General features: G+C 43.2%; 2 protein-coding genes across 3 annotated transcripts in view; both read left to right on the top strand.

Annotated features, from left to right (window-relative positions):
* pk (prickle) overlaps positions 1-21,649 on the top strand; it is a 71,865-nt gene that overhangs the window by 10,753 nt on the left and 39,463 nt on the right. Inside the window, exon 1 of one of the 2 annotated variants that reach the window (XM_017085379.4) lies at positions 13,868-14,629. The exons of the other annotated variant lie outside the window; for it this stretch is intronic. Coding sequence (XP_016940868.4) covers positions 14,367-14,629 — 263 coding nt within the window. The 5' untranslated portion in view covers positions 13,868-14,366. Of the gene's footprint in view, positions 1-13,867; positions 14,630-21,649 lie in introns of those variants that run through there. 2 annotated transcript variants of the gene reach the window in all.
* On the top strand, positions 18,437-21,325 carry LOC108018015 (uncharacterized). Its single transcript, XM_017085373.4, has 2 exons — positions 18,437-19,647; positions 20,186-21,325. The coding sequence occupies exons 1-2, from the start codon at positions 18,514-18,516 to the stop codon at positions 21,197-21,199; spliced, it is 2,148 nt and encodes a 715-aa protein (XP_016940862.3). The 5' UTR covers positions 18,437-18,513; the 3' UTR covers positions 21,200-21,325.

The following is a 21,649-nucleotide window of genomic DNA, read 5'->3' as shown; positions in this document are numbered from 1 at the left end:
CTGCCTGTTACATACTTTCCGACGAATCTAGTATACCCTTTTACTCTACGAGTAACGGGTATAAATATTGTTATTTATAAAAGAAGTAATTCAAAAAGCCTTGGCACATTTTGGTACTCAGATCGAAGAAACGTGTTAATAGTTCTATATCAAATGTTACTCAGCTAAGGGGAGTGCGAGGGAGATGGAGATTAGCATGCAGCAAATCTACTGTTTTTGAGATTGGGCACCTTTTTATATGCTTATAACTTTTTAACGAATGGTCCGATTTAACAAATTTTTGGCATGTAGATGGGTATTGATAACGGAAACAGGGTTTATACTTTCACAAAATGATAAAAAATGTTACCTGTTACATACTATCCGAGAAATCTAATATACCCTTTTACTTTTGAAACACCTGGTATAAAAATAGCGAAACATTGAAAGATATTCTTTTCTTTTTTACATACTTTTTGGGCCACAAAGTTTGGGTCTCAATACCCAACTGTTTGTTGCATACAACTTTCAAAGCCTTTGTCAAGAAAGTTTTTTTTTTAGATATGTCACTCGTCTAGTAAATGACCGCTATAACACCGCTTGTTTTGCACAAGAAGGCAATCTAACTTTCCATGTGATCCTCATTTCCGAAACTATTCTACCCAATTTGCTTCAATTACTTGGCCAATTACCCAGACACCCCCGCACCCCAGGCCGCAGCTGGCGACAGAAACCGCATGGAAATATTGCAAGTTGTCACCGGAGTGTTGCCTCAATTAGCGGCAACATGTTGCTGGTGCGCGACCACAAGAGCAACTCGCAGCTGACTTTGGTTACAATCCATTAATTTGCGTGTTGACGGAGAGTCAGTTGGCCATTAACTGGGGGTTAGATGGGATGGGGTGATAGGCGATGAAGTGCAGCGGAGGTGGCAAATGAGGAGCGATTGCTGTCCGTTGGCGGCTCTTACAGCAGAATCGCATTAAATTACACGTTGGCCGCACGATTTGTCCGATTTGCATATAATTATGGCGAATAAATCATAAAGCCGCGGCTTTGGCCATCGCAATATTTGCACATGCAATTTGCATGTGTTGCTCTGAGTATCTGTATCTGTGGCAGCATGTTGCTAACGAGCTGAGCGAATAGCTCGGGTAGGATTCCCCGCATCCGGAGCAGCATCAATTAAAGCGACATAAAGGAAACTTATAATTTTCATGCGGCCTAATCATAGTCGGCATTCTTCTGGCATTGCCTTTCCCTTCCTTTTTCATGCATTTAGCAGCGTTTATAGAAATTGCCAGCCCACCAACTCCCCCTTTACTTCTTTGTAGCTTTGATCTCACTGAGAGGAATTCTGCAGCCTAATGAAGTCAGTAATAAAGTATTATTTGATTTTTTTAGACAAGAAGAACCCTGCAATCCTCGCATTAATTTTCCGATCGATTCTATAGCAGCAATATGATATAGTCGTCTGATTTGTAGTCCTAAGTTTTTCAAATTTAATTTAAAAAAAAAAGAATTCATAAACCACTTTAAATTTTGTCTATTTATAGACTCGATGCATCAAATTTTCATATTAAATCCCTTTGTTTTGACTACATAGGTACTTAATATATTTAGAACTATCATATTTTTGCTTTCTCTGTACTCCTGAAGAATGGACCGCATCCGTGGTTGAAGTTTCGGGGGCGGGGTAATCGCTGTTTAAATTTGTACTTCGTGATGCAATCATTCTGAATGTCAGAGAGACCCGAGAGACCAGGCCGGTTCCCCTGCCCCTCCACTCGCCATTCGTATGTTAGGCGCCATAATGGGTTAACACACACACACACACACAGCGGAACTGGCCAACACACACAAAGCCACCCACACTTTTGCAGGGAGTTGAGGTCAGCAGCCAGCAGTTGTTTTTGGCCATTGTTCGAACTCCTTTTTTGGGTTGGGCCTGCACTCTGCGTGTTCTCTATTGATCTAAATTTGCTGCTTGGAAATTTGTGGCTCCTTTCGACGGATTTTTTGGCCGCTTATCGCCGGCATTCCGCTGGCAGTGGAACTGGCATTTGCATTCGGCCAATTCCTTCGATTCTGCCCATTCTCCCGGCCAATTGCAGTAATTTCCTTATATATTTTAGCCAGGCTAATGAGCCGAAATCTTTGGCTTTGCCATCTTGGCTGGCGGGCCTCGGTCCGCCGTTAAAATTGTAATCAGTTAACGCTTAATTGGGGTCGCACCACGCCCCTTCTTGGCCATGCAATGGGAATACAATGGGGAATGGGTAATGGGTAGTTGGGAATGGGATTGGGGAATCAGAAACACAGATCAGCCGGAAGAACCGCTAAGCTAACTGCTAACTTCTAACCACTATGGCATTTTGTTTTATTCGATGTTTTTACTACTTGACTTGCCAATACATCAAAAGAAACGGGGGAAAATCGCAGAAGCGGGCCGGGGAAAACGAGCGGAACCCTTTCATTAGAGGAAAAACTAAAGCGAGCATCGCCAACGAGAAAATAATGATGAATTGCGGTATTATCGCACGGTAATACGCCGTGAAGGAGGCCCAGAACCACATAGGAAACGGGAAACTGGAGCACTTGCTCACGAACAGGGCCAGGGCAAGAAAGTCGGAAAGTCAGGGAGTCGAGGAGTCAGAGAGCAGGGGAATCAGGGAATCGGACCGAACCTGGCCCAGACCCAAGACAAATATGTAATTGGCCGGGCCGCCAGACACGAAGGTGCGCTGGTATCACGTACTCCTCGGCTTCACAGAGTCAAGCTCAAAATGCATCGACACGATGATTTATTTGCATTGCAAAAGACAAGAACATCACACTGCGAAAAATTCTATTCTATTTAAGTACCTGCAAATTTAAGCTCCCCTTTCAATATCTACCGATATTCATATTTTTTTGGAAGCTGCACCTAGCTCTTAAACGGAATTTAGTTAAAAGAGTTTTTTATTGTTGCAAAAGCAATCAGGAAAATGGTTTTCAAATGGCACCTCTGTAAATATAAGAGGATAGAACCCTAAGCCTTTTTCCCCAGTGCTGGTGGAGAGAGGAAAATCCAACACGTAGCCATGGCCAATTTCCCGAACAACTTAATTGAATCGGGCTGTGGGGTGGTGCCGTGCAACGCTACGTATACGCAATTTCAGCTCGTCCTCCGCCGGCTGGCAGTCTCATTTGCATTTCGCATTCTGCACGCACAGCCAGCCGTCCCATAGATCGACCTTAGATGAATAAAGAACTCCTGCTTAACTCCCTTTGTATATTCAGCACCGACACACCCAGGCCATTCCGCCTTCAACTTTAGCATTTCGCCATAGAGCCCGAGCCCCGATATTCATTCCCGTTTTGCAATTAAAGTTGGACTCGTCGAGTCCGCCGAATGCAACGCCCAAGAAAAGCCTCTACGGCCTTTGGATCCACCCAAGACAATTGCATTTGACATTTAGGCAGCTGGCAGGCCGGCAAAGAAACCAATTTAAAAGCGTCAGGGATTTGAGCCTGGTCTTAGCCGTTTCGCTTTTGTTTCGGTTCGCTTTCTGCCATAATCCAGCTGAGACCCGATCGCTCTCAGCCTCTGGAGCCGCACCTTTGTCGGCCTGTCAAACTGGAAAACTGGCCAAGAGCACTCGCCAAACCGTTTTGACAATTTACCACCAACTCGGTCGCGGACTCGGCCTCAAACTCGGAATCAAACTCACAGTCGAAGTCGAAGTCGGATTCGGATTCGCATTCGGACGTCTGACCATTTGTATAATTGGCATCTCTAATTTTTTGCTGGGATCTCCTAGCAGTGACTTATTATGGAGCTGCTGGATGGTAGATGGCAGTTGGTAACTGGTAGCTGGAAAATTCACGATCAGCGAGCGGTTCTTGCAGCGTGAGTAATCGGAAAGCCAAGCGCGTTGCATAAATATCAAAAAAAAAAAAAAGGCGCAAAAAGAGAGGAAAACTAGGAAAAAAAAATAGGAAAAATTGTGTACAATAATGAAACTGGTTTGTGGTTTTGGGGCGGCCGCTCTAAGAATCACACGCACACAGACAACACTGGCGATCAGCATGAGCCAGTGTTGCCATAATGCTTGTCATAAATTCTCCAAATTACCCAACACGTCGCGCTCTATGGGTACAGCCAATGTCGAGGGGCTCTCGGCTTTGGCTGATTGCAAATTGTGTGACAGCGGGGTCCACCGAACGTAAATTGAATTTATGTACTCGCCCTCGGTCCGCAGTTAGCCACAGGATTAATTGTCCCTGGAAGCCGGGCCTTTGTCTCAGTGCATCCGTCAATCAAACGGCCGCTCTCTTTCTCCTTCGCCAATCGACAATCGGCAATTGACAATCGAAATTGATTTCATAACATGATCTCCAATTGACGGCAATTGGAGGCTTCTACTCGGTCCTCTTGCGGTCGGTGCACTGAACCCATCTGGGATCGGGCAATCTCTATGGTGGGATTTCAGATTTCACATCTCAGATCGAGCTGGTTCCGCATTCCGCTCCTTGGGGCAATCAAAACTTTGATTTGTGTCGGATTTTCATGTTGCGCCTTTGTGCTATGCATTTGGATCATTAATATCACATAAATAATTCTTTATGGCCATTCCCCACAGTCGTTAAAAGTAATAAGAGTTCTATGGTTCTGGAGTGGTGAAAGAAGAGGAAACACTAATTTTATTGGCCGTGCTCAACGAGAAATTAACAATAAACTCGTTTAAAGCAATTAGAAAAGTTACAAAGGAATTCCATGGCGGAATAAAGCCAATAAAATATCAGTATCATCTGCCTGCAAACGAAGAACTTTTATGAATGTTAAGCAAAAACCAGATACAGCCCTCAATAAATGTTAATCTATTCTACCTTTTCTTTTCAATTCCGGTCAGAAAATCTAAATCTTTGTTTTATTTAGAAATGAGCATCCCTACTGATAATGCTTAAAAGTTTTCGTTTTTATTTCTTTGCTTTATAAGTTGATATTTGTAAAAACCCAATGGCAGATTAATCAGAATGCCGCATAATAATAAACCAAAATACGATTCTCTTTCCTGCATTTTATTATTTTTGTAGATTATATTTCGATTTAGTTTCATTGATTACTCATCTAGTTTTATACGAAATTCCCAAGACAGACTTATCAATTAAACAGAAATTATATATTTTTTATAAATAAATTTAATGAGACATTTTTGAAAGACGTGTTATGTTAAATGGTAAACTTTTCGTATAACATAAATCCTTAAAATATTTCCAGTTTCTTTTTTAAGATATTCTATTCAAGTTCCCCCTGAATCAAGAAAACATGGCTAATTGCAAATGCCAAAGTTCCTTCCACGAATACACTGATCTATTACCTTTGGTGGGTGCATGTGTGGGCCCCGCAAAAGTTTTTATTGGGTGTGTTTCGTTTGCCTCGGGGCGCGAAGAACTTGTAAATGGTTTCTAAACTCAACTTTATGGCCAACATTTTGAAAACTTTATTTCTCTTTGTCCACTCGGAAGGCACTTGAGGTTTTTCGCCGAAGTTGCTGGTGTCGTTGAGGTTGTTGCCCATGTTGTAGCCCGTGTTGTTGTAGGTAGCTCGGGTTCCTCACTTTGAGTTGTTGTCAAGGCCCACGCGCCTTCAAAAGCGGCGTCTGAAGGCCTCCTCTTTACATTCTGTTACCGTTTCTCGGCCCCTTGCCAGCCCTCGATTATACGTATATCCCCGAGATTTATCCATCTGAATTCGTGCGCATTACGCACATTTGCGTAACAGATTCAAGTGCGCGATATGGAGAGTCTCAAGTGCGAGGCGAACTCATCGAGAGAGAGCAAAGTTAAACAGCAAAATGATGGAAACAAGAAACTGTTTTCGAAAAAACCTTCTCCACGCTGTCGTTGTACTTGGGAGCATTACGCAGCAATACAAGTTTTCAAGTGCTCACCGAAAGCAAAAAAAAAGGAAAAAACACGAACTCCATAACTCTGAAACTGAAATATTTTCTGTTTCGTATTTGATTTGATGTTGGCGCGTAATGAGTTAGCAGAAGTTTTTGGGCTGGGGCCGAGAAACCAGTTTCCCCCATACAATTTTTTCCAATTTAAAAATTAACTGTGCTTTGATTAATACTCGATTATTCCGGCACTGCATGCGGCCATAGATTATGGAAGTTCTTCGGCTGGCTGCTCCTCTAATGTGCTAAATGGGGCTGGAAAGTGGTGATGGAAAGTCCAGGATGACAGCCACAAATTGCAGGAGTTTTTGTGTAATTTATGAGCAGCTCTATCGGCTAATTGGCCTAATTACGCTGCAGTTGGCTCCGAGGACAACATAAATTGCAGCTGGGCCGCCCGGAGAAGCGGGCAATTCACACTTCCGCGATTGTACCTGGCCAACTTGGATTGGCAACTTCAACGGCAAACAACAAAGGCAGGCGGCTTCGACAGTCGACAGTTTGAGAGTCGAGAGTCAAGAGTCGCCAGTCGCAAGTCGCAAGTCGCAAGTTGCTAGTTGCAAGACGCCGGGCTCAAGAATCGAGTGCAGGGAATGGCACCCAAAGTCAGCTAAGACAGCAGCATCAGCCTGGCCTGCAGTATGTCTGCTGCCAACATCGTGACTAATTACATGCGACATAAAATGAAAGAAACGGCCCAAAGTTCGTTGGGCCCCCAGCAGGGGGGAGGGGGGATCTAAGCAACCAGGTCGTATACGTAATTGAAGAAAAAGTATCTGAAAATTGGCAAACAACAGCAGGAGCAGCGGTAATTGGCAGGAAAGGCAGCAGAAACAGTGGCAGTTGCAGTTGCAGCCACATCGGTGGTTCAGTAACTTGACAATTCAATAAAACTCGGTCTCCGACAAGAGTAATAATCAGCTTTGTCCCGCGATCCGTTGTGTAATTTGATTTGAGCAATGTCAAAACCCAAGCCAGCTAATTGAAAGTCGCCTTTCCATTTTTTTTCTTTCGTTTCTGAAGCCAGCTCGTTAAATCTGCATCTGCCGCCGAGTTGGGAAACAATTTATTTACGAGTATTTTAAGAGCTGGTCACATAAAAAAGAAACGGCAACCGTTCTTGGGGTTCTGATTTCCGATTTCTGGTTTCTGGACGCTGTTCTCCTCTCGAACGCCCACTAGCATGCCATCGCCATCTGCTGAGGCTGCATTTTCAGTTGCCACACGAAAATAGCGCAAAGTAGTGCATCAATAAACAATAACAATGCTCCTTTGCTGCTGCTGCAATGCTGCAGTGCTGCCGTGCTGCAAAGAAAACAGGAAAAGTTGCGGCAGAGCTGCGGCAGAAGTAGATCTGGTGGCTGGCCACATGTGCGGATGTTGCAATTGCTGCCGCTGGCTAGCAGCAGCCTGTCAATAAAAAACAGAAAACAGAGATCGGCTGAGAGGAAAATAAAGGAAAAACTTAAAACGAAAAAAGCAAAAAGCAAAAAGGCAAAAGCATGCTGAAAGCAAAGTGTGGCGGTGGCGGTGGAAAATAAAACATGTGCAAGTTGCAGTGGCCCGCGGTTAAGTGAAAGAAATCGCTGCCAATAGCGGAAATATTAGCGTTTACCCGATCATCGGAGGGGTTGGCTGAGGTGGGGAAAACTCAAAGGAAAGCCTCTTGCCCGAAAAAGACAATGTGTTTATTATTGCCTTTGTCCGCGGGCAGATCGGGCTATAGATATGTGTCCATTGATTTGGAGGGGGTGCGGGATAATGGCGTTGAAATCATGTAGAATATGGAAAGTACTTTCTTGTAGAGCACTGCCGACGTGCTTGAGTAATATATTTATCAAACTTGATTTTCTGGTTTCGCGCTCTGGAAACTATAACAAGATCAACTAGATTAGATTCGAATCGCAATCAATTAAATGCTTGGAGTATTTTAGTGCTGTTAAGCTGAAAATATTATTAATTTTTAAAAATATTACTTATATTCTAGAACACTTCCAATGTTCAATGTTCAAAGCAGACTCCTTTACTATTATTTACCAAAATAATGCTGTTCTTATAACCGTTAAGGGGTGGGAACTCTAGAAAGAACATTCCTACATTTACTAGACTGCCACTTGCTCTTCCAGCACTTGAGTTCCTAACTTCATTCTCTGGTTCGAGGGCCATCCGGAATGCCAATGCCTGAAGAGGGCTCTATTACATGTCACCCCAAAACAGAGCAAATCAATACCATCCTGGGCCTAATCCAATTGTCGCTGAAAGGGCCGGGACCCAACCCCCAAACCACGATTTTTGGCAACTCGGTGCTCGGCAACATCAAATGCCTTGACATGGCATCCAAACAACGGCAAAGTCAAACCGTTTGTGTTAAATCAAATGAAGCATAATTTTGACTCAATTTATGGGTTAGTGTGTGTACTTGGGGAACTGCAGGCAGTTTTCCCCAGTTAACTCCACCGGTCCCAACGGATCGCTTAGCCTGTCATTCCATCACCAAAATCACCCACTCCCATCCCCAGAATCCGAGAGGGTTGCTGCTGCCTTCTGACTTTGATGAGAGCGGACAGGACGGACGAGTGCCTCGGGCACATCATATTTCTATTAATGACTTGCATATTTATGAACCCAAATCCGGAACTCGTACCCCCCCCACCCACCATATCACTTGGCCGGAACAGAACCCATTCCGAATGCCCGGCGGGCACTGCTTCGAAGTCGAAATGAGTGCAAATAAGCTGATTTTAATAATAAACAAACACGAACACAAACACAAATAGGCATCAAATGTATTCCTAGTCTATTTGAGTTTTGGTCTTGGCCGCCAGCGATGACGGAGTCTATTCGGATACTCGCCGAAGCATATATATATTTTTAGTACACCGCCCCAAGACGAGAACGTTTAACTGGAATTTTTACACGGCTTCCCATTTCGAAATGCTCGCCTTCGTTGCGTTTCCAGCTACTTTGATGTGGTTCCCTGGCCATGGATTTCGTCAACATGTGGCTCCGTCCAACGAGGCGTGGAAGGTATTTAAATAAACAGCCACATGACTGGGTCTAGGAAGTTGCCAAACAATATGCTCCACATTTGCATATGCTCATCCGACTGCTTTTTCTTTTGGCAACGGGTGTAACGACCCGAAGATCGTCTTACTCCGGCCCCATTTAGGTGACCAAAAAAGTGGAGTAGTTACTGTCAAGTGCTCGGCGTTTTCACCCGATTTTATGACCGCTTCTGTGCGGGCCCATCAACTGGGAATTCCCACCACTTTAGACAGGGCCTAATGCGAAGAAGACACAACAATGGCCATATCAAAGTCACAGCGACAACTAATAGCGCTGCCGTAATGAAGTGTTAAGAAATATCAGACAAACCGCTAATGAAATACTCAACTGTTGGGCCCAGAGACCAGGAACCATCAAGCAACTACAGGTACAAGCAGAAATTGTAATTGAGCTGGTTCCTATGGCCCTGATTTTGGGTCTATCTCGTAGACCTTTTGATAATGATGGGAAACAACAGCGGTTAGATATTGTCATTTCTGAAAGTGAACTTGAAGGTGATGTATCACGGAATATCCCTCAAAATTTCTTAAAGGGGGCTTTCAAAATATCTCGGCTAAGATATTATATAATTTTTACCCAAATTGATGTGAGTGATACAATCTTTTGGGATCACTTCTTAGACATTCTTACTCTTAACTATTTATTAGAAATAGAAACAATAATATTAACTCTGAAGATTATACATTTTAACTCATAGTTTTGGATAAGAATTTCCCATCAGATATTATAAAATATATTTTAGTATAATGCAGGTATCTCAAAGAGTTGGCCATAATAATACATTTATTAGGACTAATAACAATAGTAATCCTATATATTTTTCGTTTTAAGGATCATAAGAAATGGGAATGGCAGGTAGCTCAAAGAGTTAACCGCGATAATAAAATATTGTAATATTCATGTTCCCATTCAACCGTTCTACAACTTTACGACGGCATAAAGCTTAAAAAACCTGTTTAATTTTAAGCCAACATCGTGAAAAACTATATTGCCTTCATTGTGCAAGTCCCACAAGTTGGTTAATTTCATTTCCCAGCACATCCGATCGATTTCTAGTGCACCGATCCCAAAACTAAAGTTTGCAATGGCACAAGGCCCTGCCAAAGTTGGTTAGACACCCCCAAAAATAGTCATAGACCGTTGTAGACCTGTCTAGCAAATGGAATTAGGAAATCTTTTTCGCCAAATCCAACAAATCATGTTAAAGCCGACCCAGAGGCCGGTGGGTGTGTGTGTCTAGCTGGGGAGAACGCCGGCGGGCAGAATGTTTACACCGCTCTCGGTTTTGCTGTTTTCAAAACTGTGCGGTCTGTCTGAAGTGGAGGGGAGGGGGGAAAGGGGCGGTGCAGCAAGGGTTCGCGTGGGCGTATTGCGACATTATCGAGGGTGGAAAGACCCATCGAAGAACTGCCAGACGGCAAGGGCATAAAGTTTATATAATTATTTTTATGCCGACTCTCATAACTGAAGTGGAGCGTGTGTGGGTGTACTGAGAAAAACATATTATATGAGTTTCTTATATTTCTAAATAAACTACAAAATACAATAAGAATTTAAGATGAAATAGTATTGAATTCGGAATCAAAATTCAAACTTGCCGATATAAATACTAAGAAAATTTTAACATTTAAATGCTTTCATCAGCAGTATTTCTTGAATCATATCCCATGAAAAGATATCTTTGAAGTTGATAAAAGTGAATTTAACTCATGGATAATGACAGCAAAAATCGAAAATATCTTTTTCGACACGTGTGTCCGTCTCCTGGGGATGTGTCAGCCCTTTTCTCGTCACTGAGCCATTTGAGTTGCCAACTATGTGAGTTATGCAATGAATAAAATTAAATTACACAATTGTCATTGGCTGTGATGTTGCTGCTGCTGCTCCCAGCAACATGTTGCTAATGACAGCCAGAACTCACATCCGAAAACGAGACCCCGGCAGATGCATTTTAATTAAAATACTGAAGAAGGGCTCGCTTTAATCTAAAGTCCTGTATCCAAAGCGGAAATTGTGTGCGGCTGTTGAAGTGTCGGTTGTTATTGCTCCACCACCACCCACGATCCACCCACTCTGCTGGTGGATATGCATGTTTGTTGTCCTGTCTGCAGGGTTGATTTGGCAAACGACGCAATTTGTTGTTGTTTGCAATGGCAGCATGGTGGGTCAGTGGGTGGTGGGTGGTGGGTAGTGGGTAGTGGGTGTCAGGTCCCGCGGAGTGTGGGATATTTGCACATTAAATACCGTAGCGTAACCCAGTGGAGCTTTCACTTTTCCTCTGCTGGCACAGAGAAAAAATGTTGAAGAAATATGTTGTCCTTGGATGCGGAAGGTTCAAAAAAGACTTTAATCTTTAACCTTATCAACTCACTTTTACAGAAATTAAATCAGAAATAAAATAATATTAATTACCTAAGGAATGCATAGGTTCATATGGCAGATTTACCTAATCTTTTACCCAGTGGCGGATACAAAATTTGGTTGTGGGGGATATACAAAAAATTTGTTGAGTAGAAATAAAAAATTTGGTATAAAATACTTAGATGTAATATATTACGTGCACTTTTTGAAACAGGCTGGTTATTATATATGTAATATACTAGCTCTATTTAATATATTGTTATACTTAAGGTTATATAAAAAGGGCTGAAGGTATCAATCTGCTCTGGCCACACTAAGTTCTAACCGAGAGTACAAATAAGGAAGTTTTGAACGACAAACTTATTGTGAACTGATACATTTTTTACTCGAGTGGGGGGATCTATCCCTATTTTTTATCCATCTTATTAAAAGTCGAAGAATTGGCACATTAAACTTATACTCATCACCTACTTCAAATTTAATTAGTATCATCTTATGTAAGTAAGTACTTGGTTTTTACGAATAATTACGAATAATTCTAATCCTCCTAAATCTTCTTTATTATTCAAACAAAGTAAAAGTTATCTACTGAACACAAAGATACAACCTCGCTATATTTCTGAGTAATTGTGAGGTTCTTTCTGGCTGTACTCTTTGTATATTTTTTCCCAGTGTGTGTTTGTGCATCCTATTCCCTGGAGCCTCGTAAGTGTTGCCAAGTTGATTGTTTTGGCCTGCATTTGTGTGGGGGATAGGCCAGTACAGTTGCCTCCGGCCAACTCTTTCGTCTTTTGGATGGTTAATTGCCAGCGAAAGCTCTTCTTCTCCAACCGACCGAGGTGTCTGTCCTATTCGAAGCATAAGAGGCATATGAAATCATAAAATTTAACGATCGCCGGAGTGTCTGGCCGGCTTTATAGACAGGGGTGGCTTTTGGATGACCAGATACCACCCAGCCCAGCCACCACCCAACTCGCTCAGCTGCTCGGCACGTGTTCAAATTACCGTGAAGACGCTTAGGGGTGAATTCTCCGCAACAACAACAGCCGGCAGCCAAACGACATTCAAATTGAGTGAGTGAATTAAAAAACCTGGCAATCACGAGAGTCCTGGAGAGAGAGTCTCTGAATTCTCAACCGAAGAGAGTCTCCACTTCTCTCGGCGAAGTGAGTTTGTAGCCAAATATGAGCATACGTTCGAGCGCTCGCTTCCTTCCGTCCTTTGTTCGCTTTCCCGATGTTTTTGGGGTTTGTTCGCTCGGTTCGAGTTTCCTTTCCTTTGCAAATGTGTGTGTGAGAGAGCGGGAAAAGGTCCTGGCGAGAGTGTGTGTGTGAGAGGTCACGGGGATCGTGCCTGCCAGACTTTTATGGTTATAAGTTTCAACAGAGCACAGTGGTCTAAGATTCATTTGTTTGAGTTGCAGATGGGTGGAAACAGAAGCGAAATGGAAATAAACAATTTTTTTAAAGAATTTAGACTTTAAATATTACATTTTAGTTATATTTAAGTAATTAAATTGTAGATTATTAAAACAGTAAGATTTAACTGTGTAGGTAAAAATTTATTATTATAAACGTTGCATACTTTTAAGGTGGCATACACCTTAAAAATAATATTATATTTCGAATCGGTTGTGAAAGAAATTGATTCCAAAATTTTGGTAGTTCTATAGACGAAGAAGAAGTTCGATTGAGTTGCAGCTGGGTGGAAATAGAAGCGAAATTAAAGTGATGCTTCAAAAGAAGTCAGTTTTGAATACTAACTTATTCTTATGTTAAGTAAGATAAAATCAATGGTAGATTATAACATTTATGAAGTATAAACATTCAAATGGATTAGCCATAAATAAAACGTTGCATACCCTTAAGGCGTATGTCCTTCCATAAAGTTTAAATACCATTTCCATTTTTTATGTCTGTATAGTATATCCTTTCATGCTTGCCAATTTTTGAACCACCGTTCGAAAACGTTTTTTGAACATTAAGCCCCCCCCCCTCTTTGGAACACTTACCCCTGGCCTCTCACCCCAACCCACCCCCCTTTGGTACACCTCGCTACATAATTTCAACAATATGCGTGTATTTTACGTTCGCCCACCTCCGAGCACCACCCCCTCCCAATCTACGAAAACGAAATCAGACATAAAAACATTACATTACAAACCCTTATTTGCCACACTCGCACACACACTAAAAAAAGAGGAAGGAAAAAGCCGGCAATCGCAAGGCGAAACAGCCGAAACCAAAACTGAAACTCAAAGTGAAACTCAAACTGAAACTGAAGCAGAGAAATCGCAGGACTCAAGGACGTGGGGCGAACACGGGGCGAGTTCTCTGCCATCGACAAGGGATGCAAAAGTGAGTGCCAGATATTAACCCTCCAGTGTGTTCCAGTATTGGTGTGTCCTGGAGACTCAGAGGTGTGTGTGCCCAGTATCACAGTATTGGTGAGCCTTTGTGCGATGTGTTTGGGTTTTCGCCGTGCTTGTCAATCCCGTCGTGCCAAAACAAACGCAACGAGCATTTTCGCCGATTAGAAGGAAGAACCATCCGTGAGTGCAACGCGAGCGGACGACGATTCCGCGTATTTCCGCTTATCCCCGATACTGATAAGAATTAACCATATATATACAAATTAACTGGAATCGAAGAAGAAAGAAATTATCGCGAATACTCGGAATCTGTGCCAGCTATTTACGTAGATTGTGGACTCCAGTGAATTCAAGTTATACTTAATCTTTTTATTCTACCGACCGCCTTTGTTATTGTTTGCGGCTGCTTCTTCCTCTTCTTTTTTGGGGGGATAGTTCTTTGTGTTGGTGCCCCTGAGAGTGTGTGTGTGTGTCAGTGTTTGTATCTGTGAGTCAGCGCAAATGGCAATGCGCATCTTTGTTTACCCAGAAAATCCAAAGCTCTCCGCAGAAGAGATGTTCACAAAGATGTGGCAGTGAAAGCGGCGCCAAAATCTTAGTCTAGTGTTTTTCTTTGCCTTTCCGGCCTTTGCCTTTGCGAAACAATGAACAATTCGTTTGATAATTTGCATGCCGATAGCGATGGTCGAATCAGCGGCAACAACAACAATGGCAGCAGCAATGCCAACACCAACAGCAACACGAATGCCATCGATGGACCCAATAATGACGGCGATTCGGACGAGGAGGTCATCGAGGGCATGGCGCTGCTGGAGGGCAACTATCAAGTGCTGCGCCAGTGGGTGCCACCCGCCCCCAACTATTGGGATGCTCCTCCCAAGGCCATCATCAAGTCCGCCGAAGTCAGGTAAACAAACCAGTCGAAGCTGCAACATGCAGCATGCTAAGTGCAACATTGCGGCAGCAACACCGCGACAACGGCAACATGCTTATGCAATTAGGAGCGCAGTTGCGAAAGCCACATTAGGCGATTGCCTTCAATAAGTTTTAATTAAGTGCTTCGGGTTTGATTTGACAGCGCATTCCATTTTGCTGCTCACAAATTGCACAGCAATTAACTCGAATCAACTCTTTTCAAGTCTAAACTCGAGTTTAAGACTGCACGGAGAGAAATGAACAGTCAAAAAATCATTGCATTTAATAAATACTTTAAATGTTGTCAGGTCATGAGATTGAAACAGCAGAAAATAAAGTTATCGAAATGATCGATACAACAAATCAAATCGATTGATCTGATATCGGAAAAGTGTTATCATTTATTTTTGATTATTTATGTGTCTAATCAGACATATTAAAAATATCTATATAATCAATATGAAAGCGAACAACTATTATAATTTACTTTCAATATTTCTGTACCCATCTCAGATACCTCTGATTATTTTAAAATATCGAATTAATCTATATAATATCGAGAAAAGTTAATATTCCATTTTATATCCTTGCAGAGGGTTTAATGATTTTAGTTTGTTTTCGGTTAACATATTTGGTAGTAAGTTGAATTGGAACATTGTCTTAATGTTTAGTTTTTAGTTTTCTAAAAACAGGAAAGTTCTGTACATACAATGTTCCCACGGGAACGGCATGCAAGGGTCTATATATGCATGTATTGTCTCAGAATATTTTATGAAGGAGGTAACTTTCTTAATCTGTTTGGATACAAATAATTCCATTAAAATGTCACATTGTTGTAAAAACTGCTGATATTTTCATTTCGTATAAAATGTACAAAATTGGTTCTAAAATCTCATGAAAATTTTGGGCAGTGACATCTAGCTTCGGATTCGATTGCACCAGCAGACCTCTCTAACGGTCCAAGGCAGCAGCCGCACTTGTCGCCACGGCACTATTCAATAAAAGTGCAGTTATTTGTAACGCACTTTTATGGCCACACATGCGGGGCGAACCCAAACCCCAACGATCTGGACCGGGCGGGGCGGGTCCAACCGCCCGAGCAAGTCCAAGTCCCGTGTCCGGCCGATGGAAATCTCAATGGATTTGGCCTCGGCGCTTGACAAATAATTTTCGCGTTTTAACAGCTTGCAATTCATTCAATAAAAATTTGATTATTATGGGCGTCATCAAATGCGGCGAACAGTATTTGCATGTCGAGCAGCAACTAACCGAACGCAAATAAAATCGTTTTAGTACATTGGGTACCCTAGTATTACAGGGAGGAGCGGGTATATCATTTTAACTTTTCTTTGAGAAAATAAGATCATAATAATTCTGTTGGTTAGAAAACGATGCACTGAATATTTATTTAGTATTTACACGTTTAAAATATTTATCAATAATATGAGAAGCTGTCATATGCAAAAGAAATCATCGTCAATAAGTCTTGAAATGTTAGAAAAAATCGTGTTTTTATTTACAATTAAAACAGTCCCTTGGCACTCTTTGTATACACTTGAACATAGATAACTTTCTTGCTGATAACCACAAAGTCTGCTCATGATTTCTGTTTAAAAATCTTTTAGGAACCACTTTATGACCATTTTTTACATATATATTATTTTTAGATATCTTGTTGATCCATAATTTGGTTCTGGGGGAAAAAAATGTTTAATACAAATAAAAAATTCGGATTAAAATACATATGACATACACTTTTTACGCATGGTTTGAGGATAATCTAAAAAATTCTTCTAGGTATTTATTTTTTTTTATTAAAATGCGAGGTATTTTGATTCCAACTGTTTGACACTTATAAAATGTTTTGCACTAGATTAGATTACTTAGTTTATTCGGCCTAACACTTTTATTGAGTTGAGTCAAACTAACGGCAAACGGGGCTGCAATTTCAGATTAAAATGGTCAATGCAAATTCAACAGATATACTTGTGAATTTAATACTTAAGTTATTTAAAATATTATTGTGAGCAAGGGTATTTTGCTCATGTTAAAACCTCAAGAAACGAAATATCTTTGAGTCGCATAGAATTCCTAGCCCCCTCCACCGACTCATTTCTGCATTGATAGCGCGCAAACAGATTGTACGGGTTTATTTGTCTGACAATCCGTCCGCCCGTCGATCCGTCCGTCCGTCCATCCGTCCGTCTGTCGGTTGTCCAACTTCACTCAACGAGCGCCACAGTTGGCGTCTGGGTCCTGAGCTCCAGCATGTGATGTTGCTGCTGTTGTCTCACTGTCAACACCAAGAGGTATGCAACGTGCAGCAGGCGGGGGCAAGTTGTCTTCGTCGTTGACAACTGCAGCATGAGTCTGCGGAATTGAGTTGCAGTTTGCAGTTTCAGTTTGCTGTTTGCTGCCTGTTGCTGGCTGGTAAATAATAAATGCGTTGCTTGAGAGAATGCGAGATGGGAAATCAAAATGCAAGCGCTGCCAGATTTTCAGCTGTATCCACTTGAGGCGGCGGCGACGGCGGCAACAATGTCCCCTGGTCTCGGCAGGGCTTCGTTTTGTTTTCCTCCGCCGGGCCGTTAAGTGCAACAGAAGCAGCATTGTTGCCAGTACGAGTATCTTTTGCACGTTCTCAATATGCATTTCTGAATTACAATATGTTGATTGCATTTCGCCGGCACGTAGATGGAACACATGCACTCCAGGGCTTCCAGCCGCCGTAATAATGATGAGTATTGAAATTGCCAACAATGCAGTGCATTTCCGCAGCTCAAGCCCCTGCCCCTTCCTCTTCCTCTTACCCTATCAGTCCCTACTCGGCTTCCTTTTCTGCGGTCTGACGGCCTTTGTTCTTGGCCAGGATCCCTCCCTTAGCGGTTTTGTTGCGGGCTAAATTACTTTATACTTCTCTACGGCTGGTTGCCAGGGTAATTGATATGGCTTTGTTTCACTCGACTGTTTTCGCCCTTTTGTTGAGCTGAAAGTTTGTTTCTGGGCTGGCAAACCCACCAGCCCACCAGAACCTCATTTCACTTCCCCTTTTCGGGGCTAGAGGGTACATCAAACCCCAAACCACATGAAAGCTCCACCTCGACCTCCTGCAAAAACCGCAGATGACATAATTAATGAGCCTTTGAACCGTCCATAAATAAGGAATAGTTCATATTCAGTTGTTGCTAACGTTGCACATGACTTGTGTATAAATCAATTTAATATTTCTCCTCTTCTCGTTTCAGGTAAGTTGATATACGACAGCCACGGCGACTCCTTTCTCTTTGTGGGCTTTGTTGGCGGTGCCAGTCACAATGGCTACATCAACATCAAAATCAACAACAACTTCTAGCCAACTTGTTTGAATTGTGTGAAGGCGGCACGTCAATGTCATTGAGTCTTAAGGTAAATGGCCAGGGAAATTCAAATTCGGGTAACGAAAAAAGGCGATCCAACAGCTTGGGCGAAAATTACGATGACTTGTCACACGAGCCGGGTTTTCTATTGGGGTTTTCGGTGCAATTTGGTGGGGATTGTTAGCAAATTAGCACACCAGCCAGCCTCATAAATTGCAATTTACAAGGAAGTGAGTGTGGGTAAGGAGTTTGCTCATAAACTAGTAAGGCCCACTTACCTAACGAGGAGTTAGAGCTAACGACAACTTTTATTAATTTAACAATCAACGAATCCTAAAAAGTTAAGGGTTTAAGGTTTAAGGGTGCCAATATACAACTTTCTGGATAGATAAATAAGTAAACCAAAAAAACATAGGTTCCTTCTGTCAACTAAGGCAGCTCCATACTGTATATTCGCCAGCTTAACACTTTTATATCATACCCCACCTTGAAAACTCCGAACCCAAGAAAATCCATAATTATGAGGCCTACGCAGCACTCGATCATACACTCCCTGGCCAAGATCTCACAGGTATCGGTCGACGATGGCTCGCAGTCCAATAAGCACAACTTCATGGACGAGCACGATGATGCAGAGCAGCCCGAAAACAAATTTGTGGCCAACGAGACGGTGGAGGACATTCTAAAGGAGGTCTTGCGCACGAAGAACTTTCAGCTGAAGCAGTCGGACAGCCTTCTGGATGAGCACTGTCAGTCCGTGCGATCCAGGGAGCAGAGGCTCAGGTCGGATCTGGACCAGGATCTGGACATGGACCCGCGGCTGCGCAACTGGAACCGCGTGCTGGAGGAGCGTCGGCGACTGCAGGAGCGGATCGCGCGCCAAACGGGCAAGCGGGCCGAGGATGTCCTGTTTAATCGGTCGGCAACCATCGACGAGGCCAGCAAGCGGATGATCCTGCGCGTCCTGGACACCGCCGACCGTTCTCGGCCCCTCGACCGCCTCCAGGAGAAGACCACGCTGACCTCTTTAAAACCCCGACGAGATCCCGAGCTCTGCCGGGAGATCAAAGAGCTGTACGCCGTGAAGCCGCAGTTGCAGCAGGTGGAGTTCGTCGGGCTGCCGCAGGTCACTCAGCAGGAGCTAGCCGCCACCCAAGTGCCTCCCAACGAGGCCGAGAGCCAGTGGCAGCGCTCCAAGGTCCTCAACGAGCGACTCGAGGCGAAGAAGGAGTTCATCCAGAAGGTGCTGGAATTTGCACCCGATCTTCACGAGCTTCAAATCACGCCGGCAGTGGTGGAACCACCCAACAAGACGCCGCCGATAGTCAGACTCGGCGAATCCTTCTTGAGGCACATCTCCGGAGACTCCACCCCTGTGGAGGAGCAGGAGGAGGAGGATGATGTTGGTGTGCTGTCCTATGAGGAAGAGGGTGAGGGCGATGGGGAGCCGGAGGCTGGGAAAATCATTAAGGATGTCATCGAGGGCCTAGTGGAGGCCCAAGATGCGGACGAGTCACAGGATGTAAACGGCCTGATGATCAATGGCATGCTCATCGATTACCGCAATCCTATCGGTGCCACCGGCAACTGCATCAATATTTTGCTGCAATGTCAACCGTACCAGCGCTCTGTCAAGATGCTGTTGGACATCCAGGTAAAATCTGGTGTTACTGTGGGACTTTCTTCACTGAACTTTTTAGCACCTTCTTCGATTGCTTTTGTTTTTAAAACGACTAAGCTTAAAATGCTGTCCCCAAACACCCAAACAAATAACTAATGTGATTTTCAAAAAGTTATACCGAAAGCATAGATAGCTTGCATTATAATATCAACGAATTGCTACTAATTTGGCCATACATTTCTTGCACCCAGAAAAATGGAAAACTTCTCAGATATTCGAGAAGAAACATTCTTCTTAAGGGATCCTAAAAAAGGGATGAAAGTCACCTTGATTTTGGTTTTTGGGACAAAAACAGTTTTTCGAACTGAATAGACCTTTCTTTTCTAGGCTTAGTGTTCCATTGAAGTCTGAAGACTTTAATTTTGCTGGCTGTTTTTATGTATTGCTATTTTATTGGGAATCACCAATTTCTAAAATAGCTATTCAATAAAATAATCTGGCCTCACACTTTCGGTGGGGTTCCTCGAAAAGTCTTACAAACGAGCTAACCAATAGGTCGACTTCCCCACAGAACCTGAGTCCGAAGTTGGTGCATGTCTGTTGGTTGACCAAGACCCGCCTGCGTTCCGATCGATTGCCCATGAACTCCGAGCTGGTTTTTGACCGCAGCGAGTTCATCCTGGAGCCGAAGGGTCGTCGCCTCGTCCGGGTGATGTTCCAGCCGCAAATCGTAGGCCTGTTCACGCAGCGCTGGTACGTGTGCATCCAAAAATCGCCGTTCTGCGGCACCCGACGCCTGGAGGTTATTGTCCAGGGTCAGTGCACCATGCCGGCTCCCTTTAAGCGCCGCCTGGAGAAACACCGGAAGGTGCCGGTGAACAAGCAGCAAAACCTGCAGGCGCACAGCATCCTCAACATGCAGGCCAGCCTGGCTCCCATTATCGAGAACCCCCGACCATTGTGTCCCTACCAAAGAGCCCTTGACGAGCGCGAGGTGTTCAATGCCCAGAACTTTTCCTATCGCTGCGAGCGGTACGAGGATCTCGAGGCCCTCAAGGAGATATACGCACTGGCCAAGAAGCCCCGAGACCGACCTTGGGATCTGAGTATCGAGACCCTGCGGCACTTCATCGGCAAGCAGCAAAGCCGGTTCCTGCGCGAGAATCTCCACAACCGACTTGTGGCTCTGCTTCAGCCGATGAAGTGCAACAGGTGCTCGGCTTTTCCCCTCCTGGAGCACAATCCCCAGCGGGAACGGGCCCGCTTCATCTACGTGCGCGGCACCATCAGTAGCTTCGTGGACGAGTGGGAGGCCATGGCCCTCGGCCTGGATGAACAGTACTTCAAACTGGAGCTTCTGCGCTACCTGGGTCAACCTTCCCTTCAGGAAAACGGAGGATTGTCCCAGAAGAACCGCCAGCTCGATCCGATCGAACCGAACGAAGAATTGAAGATCGTGGAAATCATCTCGAAGAGAGTCAGGACTAGCAAATACTTGAAGGACTCGCTCTATATGCAGACCTACAATCTGCTGTGCGATACCGCCGAGGACATTGTGTCCGTCATCGAAAGCACCTCTGACTAAGATTCCAACCCATTTCAACTCTATTGAATACGATCAGAGCACAACAGTTCTCGTTCTTATATATTTTTAACGTGTTTCAACGGCATTACCCAAATAAAGTAAAAAAAGCATAAAAAGCATTTATAAATTCGCGATTCGCGATTTTTGGAACATTACATTTTATGCTATACCTATCTTAAACCACTAATAGCAGTTTGAGAAAATAACGATGAGCTTCATCCCGGAAACGGTTCCTCATTGCTGTATAAACATGAAACAAAGCATTCCAAAATCGAATAAATCAATTTTTCGGTCCTATAAATATTATTAAATATTATCGCTTAAAAAAAATAACATAATAATGTGCCATGTATTTTATAATTTAATTGAAATCAATTAACTTTAAATATTGCTTGGATAAAACATTAGTAATAATTGTAGTTAATGCGTACAGTTCTTTGTTTTAACTAT

Source organism: Drosophila suzukii, chromosome 2R (assembly GCF_043229965.1).
Source record: "Drosophila suzukii chromosome 2R, CBGP_Dsuzu_IsoJpt1.0, whole genome shotgun sequence".
Classification (NCBI taxonomy): Eukaryota; Metazoa; Arthropoda; class Insecta; order Diptera; family Drosophilidae; genus Drosophila; species Drosophila suzukii.
Note: the sequence above shows the minus strand (reverse complement) of the source record. Positions and strands in the feature narration are given on the sequence as shown.

What these genes read in the sequence shown, in the direction of transcription:
- LOC108018015 (XM_017085373.4), top strand. Translation starts at nt 18,514, where the DNA reads ATGAGGCCTACGCAGCACTCGATCATACACTCCCTGGCCAAGATCTCA. An exon ending in AGATGCTGTTGGACATCCAG is followed by an intron (nt 19,648 to 20,185) that starts GTAAAATCTGGT and finishes ACTTCCCCACAG; the next exon opens with AACCTGAGTCCGAAGTTGGT.